This window comes from Herpailurus yagouaroundi, unplaced genomic scaffold (genome assembly GCF_014898765.1).
Source record: "Herpailurus yagouaroundi ecotype Mexico unplaced genomic scaffold, PumYag 190, whole genome shotgun sequence".
Classification (NCBI taxonomy): domain Eukaryota; kingdom Metazoa; phylum Chordata; class Mammalia; order Carnivora; family Felidae; genus Herpailurus; species Herpailurus yagouaroundi.
The window spans coordinates 10,400,194-10,413,484 of record NW_024412421.1 but is presented as its reverse complement, the minus strand read 5'-3'; the positions used below and the strand labels follow the sequence as shown (position 1 = coordinate 10,413,484).

At 54.5% G+C, this 13,291-nt stretch overlaps 1 protein-coding gene across 2 annotated transcripts in view; it reads left to right on the top strand.

Annotated features, from left to right (window-relative positions):
- The first annotated feature begins 204 nt into the window (after positions 1–204).
- Positions 205–13,291, top strand: part of PLLP (plasmolipin) — a 20,468-nt gene continuing 7,381 nt past the window's right edge. The window contains exon 1 of one of the 2 annotated variants that reach the window (XM_040498102.1): positions 205–453. In XM_040498102.1, coding sequence (XP_040354036.1) covers positions 319–453 — 135 coding nt within the window. In that variant the 5' untranslated portion in view covers positions 205–318. Of the gene's footprint in view, positions 454–1,872; positions 2,657–13,291 lie in introns of those variants that run through there. The other variant, XM_040498101.1, reaches the window with a different exon arrangement.

Sequence of the window (13,291 nt, the reverse complement as noted above, 5' to 3'; positions counted from 1 at the left end):
CCGTCCAGGCTGGTTGTGGCAGAGACCCATCTCATCGGCCGCGGTCTCGGTGTCCCCGTCTGGAAAGTGGGACGCGGCCTGGAACAGCTCGGGGTGGGTGGGGGCGGCCAGCGGGGAGCGAAGCGTTAAAGGGGCGGGTCCCGCGGCGGGGGCGGGGCCGCAGCTCGGCAGCACCTGAGGGCTCGCGGCTCCCCGCCCCTGCACTGCGCGGAGCGCCGTAGCCGGAGCCCTCGGGGAGAGCGGCGCGGCTGCGGGCACTCGCGGCGGGAGGGGCGGCGGCGGCGGCCGGAGGGACGTCAGGAGGCTAGCGGAGCCGCCATGGCCGAGTTCCCGTCGAAAGTGAGCACGCGGACCAGCAGCCCCGCGCAGGGCGCCGGCACCTCGGTCTCCGCGCTGCGCCCGGACCTGGGCTTCGTGCGCTCCAGCCTCGGTGCGCTCATGCTGCTGCAGCTGGTGAGCGCGCGCGGGCCCGCGGGGTCGGGGGCGGCCGGGACGGGAGGAGTCGGGGCTCCGGGGGCTGCCTGGTTTGCTCCTAGTACACTGTCACCTTCGGCTCCCGTGGGCCGCGACGCACGGTGCCTATCCCGGGGCGCCTCCGGGACGCACGCCCCCGAGACCACCCTGGAGGCCTCTCGCCTCGAGACCTCCCCGTTGCAGACCCTGCAAGCACCCGCGTTCGGGGGCCCGCTCTCGCACGCCCGTCGAGCCCTGAGGTGGTCACTGGAGGCCAACCAAAGGAGCGCTCACAGACGCACAATCGCCGCGCACAACTGTCTCATTCTCAGTCTCTGCCTTTGCCAGGACGTGGCCCCAGCCCTCCAGGGCACCCGGCTGGAGTGAGGCAAAGTCCCCTCCGAGTGGCTCCGCGTAGTCACTCCCCAGAACACTCCTTGTCTAATCGAGAGGGCACATCAGTTCCGGCGCGTACATTTAGACACGGCCCTGGGGGCTCCCGCGCGAGAGCCGGGCTTTTCTGGCTTCCACTGGGTGCCCAACCAGGTTCCAGCCGGTTTGGCCGGTCCCGTGGGGCTGAGATACCCCGCCCGATGCAGGCGGGAAGGATTTGTGGGAAGCTAGAGGCTAGGCTCGGATGCCTCCCCGACCCTGTGCACACCCCGGGAGAGGCAGACCGGTGGGGACGCCCCACTTCGCCACACATCAGTTCAGGCCCATAGTACCCTCAGGTGGCAGTCAGGAAGCCGGGTGGCTGCCCCTGTGGGAAGCTTCCCCACCAACTGAGGTCCGTTTTCAGAGGACTAGGGTGGAACTGGAGGTGGGCCAGGATCCATTTTCTTTTAGGGCATCTCCCGCCGTCCCCTCCTGCTGGGTCCTAGCTTGACTGCCAGGCTGGAAGTCTAGGTGGTCGGAGATTTCCGCCACCCCCCCGCCCAGGTGTCTGCCCGCCTCCATCTGCACCTGGGTCAGTGCTAGCTCTGTTTTAGAACTTCACAAATCTCTCCCTGGGGCCCCCTCCTCCATCCCGGTCTCAGACTCTTGGAGGGGTTTGTTTGAAATGTAGATTCTGGATCCCCACCCCAGAAGAAATGTGGAATTGGAATTTGAATCTCAGGAAGTGCAGCCCAGAAATCTACATTTGTAATCTTCTCTCAGTTGTTTGGGAGATTCTGGAAGGTGGGTAGGAGGTCGGGTTGGGGGCTGATTGAAGTCTGCTGGTAGAAAGCACCTCTCAGGAGACATGCTCCTCCTGGGTGGGAGCCTCCGTCCGGCCCTGGGGGCAGAGGAGAGGGGGGATGAATTCGGAGAGGGAGCTTTTGAGTGGGACTTCACTGAACTCTGTGGCAGAGCGAAGGAAAGGGGGTTCAGAGTGTGGGGTGCTGTGTGAACAGGGCTTGGGGATGGGTGAGTGGAGAGGAAGTTGGGGGGAGTAGGAGTCCGGTTGGTGAAGCTGGAGTTGAAGCCCTTTTTCTGAGGAGGTCGGAAGCTGAGGGCCTCGAGGACCACCGTGGGAGATGGGAACCCGGTTCAGCTGGCAGCCCCAGCGGGGTTTGCAACAACGGGAGATCTCTACTGGGCTCTGCAGAGGATGGTGGGGTGGAACCCTAGGCTGCGATCCTGGTAGTCTGGCATCATTTGCATTTGAACACTGAGAGCTGGGGTTGAGCAAATAAGAGGGCCCTGCTGTCCCTGCCAGATCCCCGGTCGATTCCTCTGCAGGAGGCTGTTTCTGATTTGGGGGTCCCTGTGGGCCCAGCAGCCCCGCCCCGAGCATCTGGGCCCCTTGCACAGATATCAACACTGAGGTCTACGTAGAGTGTAGGACTTGCCACGAGGCCTGTAGGGAAGCTTGGTACTTAGGTCTCCGGACTCCTAGGGACTGGGTGTGAGTGGGGTGGCCTTCCTTTGCCCTCCCTGAAGAAGTGCCTTTGCCCCTGGAGGTGGGGGGATGAGGGTCTCTCATCAGAATTCTGAAGACCTGCACCTTTTAGTGCCTTAACCAATCTACTTGTGGGAGAAGCTGTTTCCTGAGCTGTTTCTTTGGCCACAAAAGACAGTTTCAATGGATGGCTTCCTGGTTCCACCCAACAGGCACCGCCATCTGCTGGGAAGCCATGAAAGCTCCCACCAGTCAGGTGCGAGCCATGCTCCAGGTTCTTTGGCAAGGGCATTCTGTCCTCTTATTCTCCCCATTTTACAGGTGAGTAAGCTGAGGCTCAGAGGTTAGTTATTTGTCCAAGATCTCCCAGAGTGAGAGAGCTGGGATCTAAGCCCTGGGTGGTCAGACTTTTCTGGCTCATGTTCTGAACTACCACGGTCAGCTGTGCTCCCACAGGTCGCAGGTGTGGTGCTTTTGAGGGAGTGATGGAGGTCATCCCTGACACCTGCCTGCTCTCCAGGAGCTCTTAGTCTGTGAGGGAGGTGCCCAGAGGATGAACGTTTTGTGCACGGATCAGGGAGGGCTGCATGGAGGAGATAGTAAGTGGGAGATGAAAGCTAATTCTCCCTTATTTCCCAAAGGATTTGGTGACGTTTTCTAGAAATGGTGGGAGGAGGGAGGAGGGGTGGGCAGAAAGGCCCCAGCTCCTTGGGAAGGAGATGTGCTTTTTGGTATTAAATGTGTCCTGAAGAACCTCAGTGTTCACTGATTTATCACCCCCACAGCTGAGTCCAGAAAGAATTTAAATGGAATGTGGTATTAAGCCATGTACAGCAGAAAAGTTAAAGTAATACATTGCTTTTTTTTTTTTAAAGCTTGTTTGTTTATTTAGAGAGAGGGAGAGAATGAGAGAATCCCAAGCAGACTCTACACTGTCAGTGAGAAGCCCGATACAGGGCTTGAATTCACGAACCATGAGGTCATGACCTGAGCCAAAATCAGGAGTAGCTCGCCCAACCAACTGAGCCACCCAGGCACCTCTAAAGTAATATATTTCTTAAAGTTGGTGTGTGTGTGTTTGTGTTGGAGGGGGAAGGGTTGATTTAAAGAGAGCTAAAAAGAGATCACTGTACTAGGAATCTATAGCAAGTTTAAGGTTGTTGATTCTTTAAAAAAAAATTTTTTTTTAAGTTTATTTTGAGAGAGAGAGAATGGGCGAGTGGGGGAGGAGCAGAGAGAGGAGAGAGTGGGAAGCCGCTGAATCCTACACAGGGCTCAAACTCAGGAACCACAAGGTCATGCCCTGAAGGCTGTTGATTCTTTGTTGAGTTTCCTAGCGGCCTAGGCAAAGAGGGAAACATGATGCATTTATGAAGGTAGCGTCTAAAAAGCAAGCAGACGAGTTTGATCTAGAGATAACTCTTGGTCATAAAGACTTCCAGAAAAAACTGGAGGCTTTGATGCTGCAAATCTTTGTGTGGCTAGGATGTGGCAGGAAAGTTGTGCAAGGTGTGGTCAACTGATACTTATGGCCCTGGGGGAAAAGATGATCCTGCCTGGGTTTACTGGTGAGGAACTTGTATAAGGTCACATCTGGTAGAGTGTCACAGTCAGAATTTGCACTCAGATCTGGGAATCCAAAGCTTGGCTCTAGCCTCCTGTTTTGTGTTTGGGTTTTTTTTTTTTTTTTTTTTTTTTTGGTGGGGGGTGGAGGTTTCTGGGGTGCTTTGGAGGAGAAGGAAAGGAACTTCAGCAAGGGAGACTCGTCAGGGGCCAGGGCCACTAGGGAAGGCTTCCTGACAGAAGTGGGCCCTGAAGGGTTTAGTTACAAGGAAGGGAGTAGTAAGAAGGAGGTTCCGAACAGATGAACCTCAGAACAGGTTGTGTAAAAGTCCAGCAGTCAGAAGGCATCCCTGAGGCCTCAGGCGCAGAAGCCCAGATAAATAGACTGTGGCAACAGGGCTGTCAGTATTTGGTACCTTCTGTCCTTCCCTTTTTGCAGGTGAATGAACAGCTCTCAGAAGCTTCACCTGTCACTAGATCACTGTGATCCATGGGTCTTGCAGAGTACTGGGGGGAGCGAGCCTTCGTGTCCTTGTCGGTAAAAGAGTGATGGTGAGATAGCGAGGAATATGGAAGATGATGCTGTAAAGGGCTTGGTGCAGCGTGTTTTGGAATGAAGGGCAGTTAGGATTCACAGAGCCATAGAATCCTAGGGTTCTTATGCTTGCTTCCAGAGGTCCCTTGAGCTTGCATGCTTCCAGGGACGGGGAGCTCAGTTCCTCTCAAGACTGCCTGCTCCATCCTTGTGTATTTGGGAGTGTTAGAAAGTTCTTCCTTAAGGTGATCTTGGCTCTGTCCCCAGCCCCCCCGCAGGCACTTCGTTCCTCTCCAGGTGGGGGGCAGGGCAAGTTACCTCTCTCCTCCAGGAAGAGGGGAGGAGGCTGCCCGGGTGAGGTGATTGGGGTCTCAGAAGTGCGTGCAGAGGTCAGCCACATTGGAATTGTAGTGCTGGGGCCTCCCAGGGCTTTCCTCTTTCCTGAGCACTGAGACTTGGGGGTTTAGCCTCCTTGGTGCAGCGTCCCCGAGCTCATCTTCTGCCTCCTGTGTCCAGAGGAAACCCTCGCTTTGTATTGTTAGCTCCACCCACACGTCCATTTGGTCCTGCCAGGAGGGAGTTGAGTATTCGCAATAAATATGTGAGCACACTCTCCTTAAAATGTCAAAACTTATAACACAGAAGGCCAAAGTTATTCTTGGATCACCTGCCCCTCTCCTCAAGGGGACCACTGTTGGGTGTTTCTGGTTCTTTTTCCTGTACATTGTAAAAAAACATGGATGCTTTTATTCTGTATCCTTTGTTCAGCACTTTGCTTTTCTTACACGCCAGGCACCTGAGATCCTTTCTGTCATACCGGGCTGTGTCCCTCCCTGTTAACTGTTTCAGGGTCTGCCCTAGTGTCACTGTTTCTCTGTTGAGGGGCCCATTTAAGGGGTGGCCCAGTCGGTTAAGCCTCGGACTGTTGATTTCAGCTCATTCGTGATGCCAGGGTCTTGGGATCAAGCCCCACGTCCGGCTCTGCACTGAGCGTGGAACCTGCTTAAGATTCTCTCTCACCTTCTGCCCTTCTCCCCTGCTCACACGTTCTCTAAAAAGTAGTATTTCTTTCAAAACTGTTGTATTGAGGAAATTATACAGGCATATGGCAAAACATTCAAACAACGCAACGGGTAATTAATGAAAGCCTCGTCTCTCTCATCCCGGACGTGTCCCCCGAGGCAGCCACCTGCGCGAAGGCGTAGTCCCCGCTGAGTCGAAGCCTTCTACACATAACCGTGTTCTCGCTTAAAAACCACAGATGGGAATGCTGGGTGTGTGTGCCCACCCCGCCTGGCAACCCCCTTGGGGATGTTCTATGTCAGCACACACTGCACTGTGTTTCTTTTTCGGATCCTTTATGCTCTTCATTTCTTTAATAGGTAATATATTTACTGCAGTTCAGAGTAAAATAGCCTGGGCCAGAGCGCGGTGACAAATCTCTGTCCCTTCCTGGTTTCGAGTTGCCCTGTCCACCCCCCACTCTTGTTTCCCAGCTGCCTTTGTTTCTCAGACTTTTTCTTTAAGGAGAGAAACGCACATGTGGCACACCTCTCCCCACATTACCCAAGGGATACGGTCTCTCCACATCCTTCCGCACTTCGCCTTTTCCACTCAAAGATGTGTCTTGGCAGTCTTTTTGTCTCCGCGTGTGGAGCACGGTCACATTGGTCTTCGGGCTTTGCAGCGTTCCATTGTGTGACTTGAGCGGCCCCGTTCCTTTGTGGACAGACACGTGGCGTTTCCACTCTTGCTGCTGCACACGCTGTCGCAAGGAACGATCTCACGCGAGCCCCTGAGCGCGTCTGTACAGTACATTTCCAGAAGTAGGACTGCTGGCTCAGGGTATGTGTGTGTGATTTTGAGAGAGAGTGCCACACGCCCTCCGTAGGGGTCACCAGCCTGGTGAATTAGCACCTGCTCCTGTCTGATAGGTCAGGGTATCACGGGCAGTAAGTAGCGTTTGCATTTCTCTTATGAGTGAGGTTGACCTTTAAAAAACATGGTTTGCTTTTTAAATTTTTTTTTAATGTTTATTTGTGAGAGAGAGACAGAGACAGTGTGAGCGGGGGAGGGGCGGAGAGAGAGAGGGAGACACAGAATCGGAAGCAGGCTCCAGGCTCCAAGCCCGACGCGGTGCTCGAACTCACAAACTGTGAGATCGTGACCTGAGCTGACGTTGGACGCTCAACTGACCGAGCCACCCAGGCGCCCCTAAAAGCATGTTTAAGAGTTGTTTATATATCGTTGTCTGTTTGTATTCTTCCTCTGTTCTATAAAGTTGTAAGTCTGTCTTTCAATTGCTAGGAGCTTCAGATGACTTGCAAACATCTTTTTCCTAGCTTTGTTTTTGATTTTGGTCATGGTGTGTTTTTTTTGTTTTTTGTTTTTTTTTATGCCACACAGACTTCTATATATATATTTTTATAAATGTTTATTTTGTGGGGTGCCTGGGTGGCTCAGTCGGTTGAGCGGCCGACTTCGGCTCAGGTCATGACCTCGTAGTCCGTGAGTTCGAGCCCTGCGTCGGGCTCTGTGCTGACAGCTCGGAGCCTGGAACCTGGTTCGGATTTTGTGTCTCCCTCTCTCTCTGCCCCTCCCCCGTTCATGCTCTGTCTCTGTCTCAAATAAGCATTTAAAAAAAATAATGTTTGTTTTTGAGAGAGAGAGAGAGTGAGCCAGCAGGGGAGGGGCAGTGAGAGAATCCCAAGCAGGCTCTGCATTGTCAACACAGAGCCCACTATGGGGCTTGATCTCACGAACTGAGCCGAAGTCAAGGGTCAGTCGCTCAACCGACTGAGCCACCCAGGCGCCACCCCTCCAGTTTATTTTTGATTGAAATGCATTGGACGCTATTACAGTAAATTGTTATACATTTGTACAATGGCGTACTATGCAGCTAGTAAAAAGATAATGTCTTACCTCTTGGAGAAAACAATAAGGCAGCTCTGTATGTGATGGCCAACAGTCTCCAGGCTGTACGGTTAAGTGAAAAAAGCAAGGTGCAAAACTTTGTGTGTAGAATACCACCATTTGGGGCGCCTGGGTGGCTCAGTCGGTTAAGCATTCAACTTCGGCTCAGGTCACGATCTCACAGTCCGTGAGTTCGAGCCCCGCGTCGGGCTCTGTGCTGACAACTCAGAGCCTGGAGCCTGCTCTGGATTCTGCGTCTCCCCATCTCTCTTTATTCTTCCCCCACTTGTGCTCTGTCTCTGTCTCTCTCAAAGATAAAAACATTTTAAGAAAATACTGTCGTTTGTATGGGAGAAATAGGGAGACTGTAGCCAGGCACCTGTCCAAAGAGTGTGTGCGTGCTCGTGCACATGATCTCTGGAGAGATGCATAAGAAACCACTCTCTCTGGCCCCTGGGGAAGAAATGGAGTCTCAGGGGAGGAGGGAGACAGGTCAAAAACACCCTTTTACTGCCTCCCGTGTCCTACAGATTAGGATTTAAAAAATCAGATTATGTACTTAAAAAATAAATGAAATAACGTATTGAAAAACCTTTCAATGAAGATACAGAGTACAAAAGTAGTACAGGTAGTTTGTGGGTATGGCAAAAACTACAAAGGTGGCACCTGAAGGCCCCTCAGGCCCAGATTGGGGAAGACAATTTCCCACGAACACACAGCAGCAAGCAGTTGCCCTGAATTCCGGGTTACTGGCTGGGTGACCTGGGGTGGTCTCCTTAACCAGGTATAAATGGAAGGAGCCTGCAAAGCCGTCCACTCTGGTGGATGGTTGCTGTTTCTGTGTGGCAGGGTCAGGTGTTGGTCAGCCCTTGAGAGCTGGTGAGTTGTTTGTGTGGCGGGATTCAGTGAGGACCGGGCCCTGATCTCCTGTTCATAGAGAGTCTAGGGGAGCCACCGGGGTGCCGCCCTGGTCCCCATGGCCACCAGGAACCTGTATGGTGGGCAGGGAGGGGTGGAACTATTTTTCTTGGTAGCCCAGTGAGCTCAGCCCTCGATACTAACAAGCCCTTTGCTGTTGGTCTGGGTTGGCCTGTCCTGTTTGCCCAAGGGGGAGAGGCCAGGGTGGCACCCCAGGGTCTCATAGGGAGATGAGAGCACGAAGGCAAGGGCCGAAGGTCATGTAGGGCTCAGCATTCAAGCTGCTAGGCGATAGACCTGGGCCTGTTCTAGGTCATTCTAGCTTTCATTTGGGGGTGAGGGAGTCACACATCAGACGATCTGCCACCCTATATGAGGCTGGCCAGATGGGGTCACCTGTCCCTCCTTGAAGTTAAGATGGGGCAGGGCTTGTGGGTTGTCACCCACAACGCTTCTAGAGTCAGGACCAGAGCCAGTGTCTGAGGAAGGAGGGCCAGGGAGTACGGATGACCTTCAGTTCAGGCTCTCTGTACCACCCCGTTCCCCATCAGGTGGGGCCAGGCTGCATGGGTTTAATGGAGTTCCATATGCTCCCGACAGCCAGCTCTCTCTGGAGGGTCACTGGCGGGACTGGGACCTGTTTGTGGTGCCAGGCCCCCCAGGGTGCTAAGTACATAAGCTTCTGTCATCCCTTCTGCCCCAGGGTTCGAGGTCTGCCCTGCCCCTTCTCTGCCCTGGTCTTGGCCCCCGCCCCCCCCCCCCGCCCCGTAATATAGAGACCCGTCCTCCTCTGGGCGTCTCCAGCTGCTGGGCCGCAGAACTGTCCAGGCCCCACCCCTTACTGTGTAAGACCTTGGGCCAGGGCCAGATCTTCTAAGGGCTTGGTTTCTTCATCTGTGAAATGGGCTGTCTGGCCCCGGAGTGGAGAATGGGAACTGGCCCGGGGAGAAGCAGGAGGCAGTCCGTGGGGAAGATTTTTCTAAAACCCTGAGGGAGACCACAAAGTAACAGGGTAGCAGCGGGCTCCTTGACACGCAGAGTGCAAGCAGAGTGGGCTCCTTGACAGGCACTGGAGGTAGGGGGCTCTAGGGGCAGCTGGGCCGCTGGGCCGCTGGGGTGGGTGTGCAGAAATCTCTTCCACCTCCGGGATTTAAAATTTTCAGTTCCGAGACTCAAGACTGAAGAATAACAAGTAATGTGACAAGAGCCGCATTTGGAAAGCCTTGCCTCTGGGTGAGCCGGACCCTGGGCCAGTATTCCCGTCCCCGTGCTCCCTGCCACAGCCCGGGGTGGGAGCCACGTGCTGCATGCGCAGATTCTGGTGGCAGGCTCTGTGTTTCTTTCCCAGGGTCCGTAAGGGAGCCTGGCGCACAGCCGGCCTTCGGGAGACTTTGTTCAATGACCGAATGGCGCTCCCGTGCCCGCTTTCCAGTGAAAGGGAGGCCGAGAGGAGGTGAACACGGTGCCAGGCCTGGTGGAGCCGGGAGGTGGCCCCAGGGCCCCCTGAGTGCTCAGGTATACAGCGTATACAGCGAGCGCTCGGAGTACACAGAGCGGGAATTCCGCGGAGCCTAACCCCCAAGCCCGCCTCCTCTGCACCGGGAGGGGGTGGTGCGTGGGGTTGTTGTGGCCAGTTCAGGCACCCGGAGCCTCTGTCCCCTGCGCCTTTGTCTCCTGTGACACAATGGGTGGCTTTTTGTCCCCATAAAGTCCCTTTCACTGTAGGGAGAAGGGCCAGGGCGGGGGTGGAGACTGGGCCTGGCCAGGCCAAGTTCTGAGTGTCCTCAGCTGCCCAGATGTGTCCCTGTGAGGGGGAACCCCGGAAGGGCTCATGTCGCCCCTGGACCTCAGTTTCCTGGATGGTGCAGTGGGGAGAAGGGAGTCCTGGGGGCTCTTGGGTGGGCCCCATCCTCATATCGTCTCCAAAACCTTTGGATTCATTGTCAACGTTTAAGAAGCTGAAAATTTCACATAGAAATTCAGATGTTTAGTGTCTCTTGGAAAATTGGAAGTCCTGGAACCCTGGGCTGCATTTCCCCAGGTGCCAGCAGGCTGCTCTCAGCTCCGCAGTCCCCACCTGACCCACCTTGGCCATTTCTGTGACCTGCCTGCCTTGGCTGACTTTGAGTCCCCGGTGTCAGACTCCAGGCTCTGAGGTGCTGTCCCTCCTCGTGGCTCCCTCACTCTGGGGGATGGGACAGTCTGACAGCCCCCGAAGTCACTCCGGACTCCTACAGCTGTTAACTTTTTCCTTTACCTGCAATGACACGCCTGCAAGGTGATCAGGATAGGTGTGCCTGCCCAGCTGTCTCACATGTCAAATGAGGAAATAGACCAGAAAGGTTAGGTGACTCTCCCAAGGCTACACAGCAAATCCACAAGGGTCTGACCTGGCCCAGGAAGTGGAGAGGGTTAGGAGAGTCGGGGTGACTGTCCCTGGGTGGGAGAGGACTTAGCTTAGGGCTGGGCTGCTGGAGTCCCTCCCGTACCGGGGGGGGGGGGGGGGGGCCCGGTGGGCCCCCCGGGGGGGGAGGGGGTGTGCATTGAGGAGTGCCAGGCCCAGACTGAAGGGAGCCTTGGGGAACATAAGCAGACCTTCCTGTTCCTGTTGTACTAAGGGGAAGACCGAGGTCTAAGGGCTGCAGGGTTCTGCCCAGGGCCCTTCAACCTGTGAGGAACAGAGAGTACACTTCCAGGAGGTGTTCTAGAGCTGAGCTGGGCTGCCTGACGTTCTGGGGCCTCCTCTCCAGATAAGCCCAGCTGCCTTATCTGAAAGACGGGTGGGGCACACGCTTATCACTTAATACACGGTGCCTGGTGCTTAAGGTTAGATACATTCTTTGTCTGAGGGAGGCCTCCCCGCCTCCCGAGGGCGGGGGGGGGGGGGGGGGGGGGGGGGGGGGGGGGACTACGTCAGGAACCCAGGCAGAGAATGGATTGGAAAACCCATATTCCAACCTCTCAGACTGATAATTACAGTAGAACATGTATTGAGTGGTAAACCCATGTTGGGTACTGATCTGAGTACCTTGCAGATATTTATTTAATCTCAGAACTACCCTATGAGGTAGGCACCTTTTGAAGGTGAGGACACTGCGGCACAGAGAGGTTCAGCAACTTGCCCTAGGTCACGCAGCTAGGAAGTTGGCAGGGCCAGAGCTCGAACCCAGTGAATTAATAGGCCAGCCTTCCGTCAAAACTGATGCCAGTGTCACACAGATCAGATCATGACATTCATCTGCAGTCAAAAGTTGCTCAGAAAGACATACTGGTTTCCTAGGGCTGTCATAAGAAAATACCGATAAACTGGGTGGCTTCAAACAAATTTATTGTCTCGCAGTTCTGGAGGCTAGATGTCCAAAATCAATGTGTTGGGCATAGTGGGTTCCTTTTGGAGGCTCTGAAGGAGAACCTGTTCCCTGCCTGTCTCCTACTTTCTGGTGGTTGCCAGCAGTCGTGTTCCTTGGCTTGGGGACATATCACTCTGGTCTCTGTCTCCATCTTCACATGGCTTTCTACTTCTGTGTATCTCTGTCCGTTTTCCTTCGTTTTATAAGGACACCAGTCACTGGATCAGGGCCCATCCTAATCAAGGAATGCCTTTCTGTCTGGCATTTGTGATGAATCTCTCCTCTTTGCAGGTGATTTTAACAAAAATATCGCTGTTCTTCAATTGTTTAGAAATTCTTTTGTAGGTGCAAAGGTCCTGGGGAATGCGTGAATGTGTCCTTTTTGACAGTCCTCATTTAAAGAGAAAAATCTCGGATCTGACGTCTTTAGATTTTTTCTCAGGGGGATAAAAAAAAAAAAAAAAAAGGCCTGCACCTTCAAGATTTCCAGACAGTTCTCTTTATCTATAGTGCTTGCCCGAAGGAGATGTTGCAAGGGATGCATTAAAGGAGCGAGGGGATAAGGTTTGGTTCTGTGTTTGTGTGTCTGTTTCTCACAGAGAAACACGGGGGCAGATGATGAATGTGTAGGCAAGAGACAGGGACCCGGAGGTAAAGGCCACTTCGATATTGGTTGAATGAATGATCTCAGCGCATGTGCCGAGGCCTGTGCTCAGGGCACCAGAGCTGCAAGGTGACTGTCGCGGACAGAGGGGCCCGGGTAAGGCCCTGGAGACAGGCGGCTTCCTGCTCTCTGCCCTCAGCTACCTACCGCTGTCCCCCTCCTTCTGAAAAGTGGTGTTTACTCTCCTAGAGTGGACCATGGGACAAGCCCTCCGACTCCTTCTTCCCGCTAAAGTGTGGGTCCACAGCAGGAGGGCTGCTCAGGCTGGCAGAGGGGTCGGCAGATGTGGGGCTGCCCCGTCCTGAGTGGGGTCTCCCTGAGGCCCTGGCCTGGGGTGCCCCGTTGGGATTCTTGGGGGAGAGCGGACGGGAAAAACCGGTCTGTCTGGTTCAGATGGAGAAGTGGACTTTTCCTTGTCTGAGGCAGAAACCGAGGCGGCGGCTCCCAGGGCACGGGGCCAGCGGGGCGCAGCCAGGAGGGACACCAGAAATTCCTGCTGCTTATCTAGCAGCTCATCTCTCCGAGGCTGCGCTTGCTGGTCTGGAAACCAGGGCTGGAGGGCAGGGCAGAGCCAGGAGACAGCTCAAGTGTCCTCATTTTTCACACAACACTAAGTAACCATCAGCAGCCTGGGTTCCAGAGAAGGACAGATCTGGGTGCAACTTCTGCCCTGCCCTTTACCCACGGGTGATCATGGGTGACCACAGGCTCATTTCCCTCTGAGCTTCTGTTTGGAAAGTGGGGAAAATAAATAGTACCAACTGGTGACGGGGGTTACAGGGAAACGGTGAAATAAAAGGGGAGGTGCTTTCCAGAGGCCTGTGCGGCACCGAGCTGGAGAGCATTAAGTGGTTATTGCGACCAAATCTAGGAGTAATAATACTGATAATTCATAGGTGTACATGAGGGTAGACCGAATTGGTCCGTCTTCCTCCCTCCCTCCCTCCCTCCCTCCCTCCCTCCCTCCCTTCCTTCCTTCCTTCCTTCCTTCCTTCCTTCCTTCCTTCCTTCCT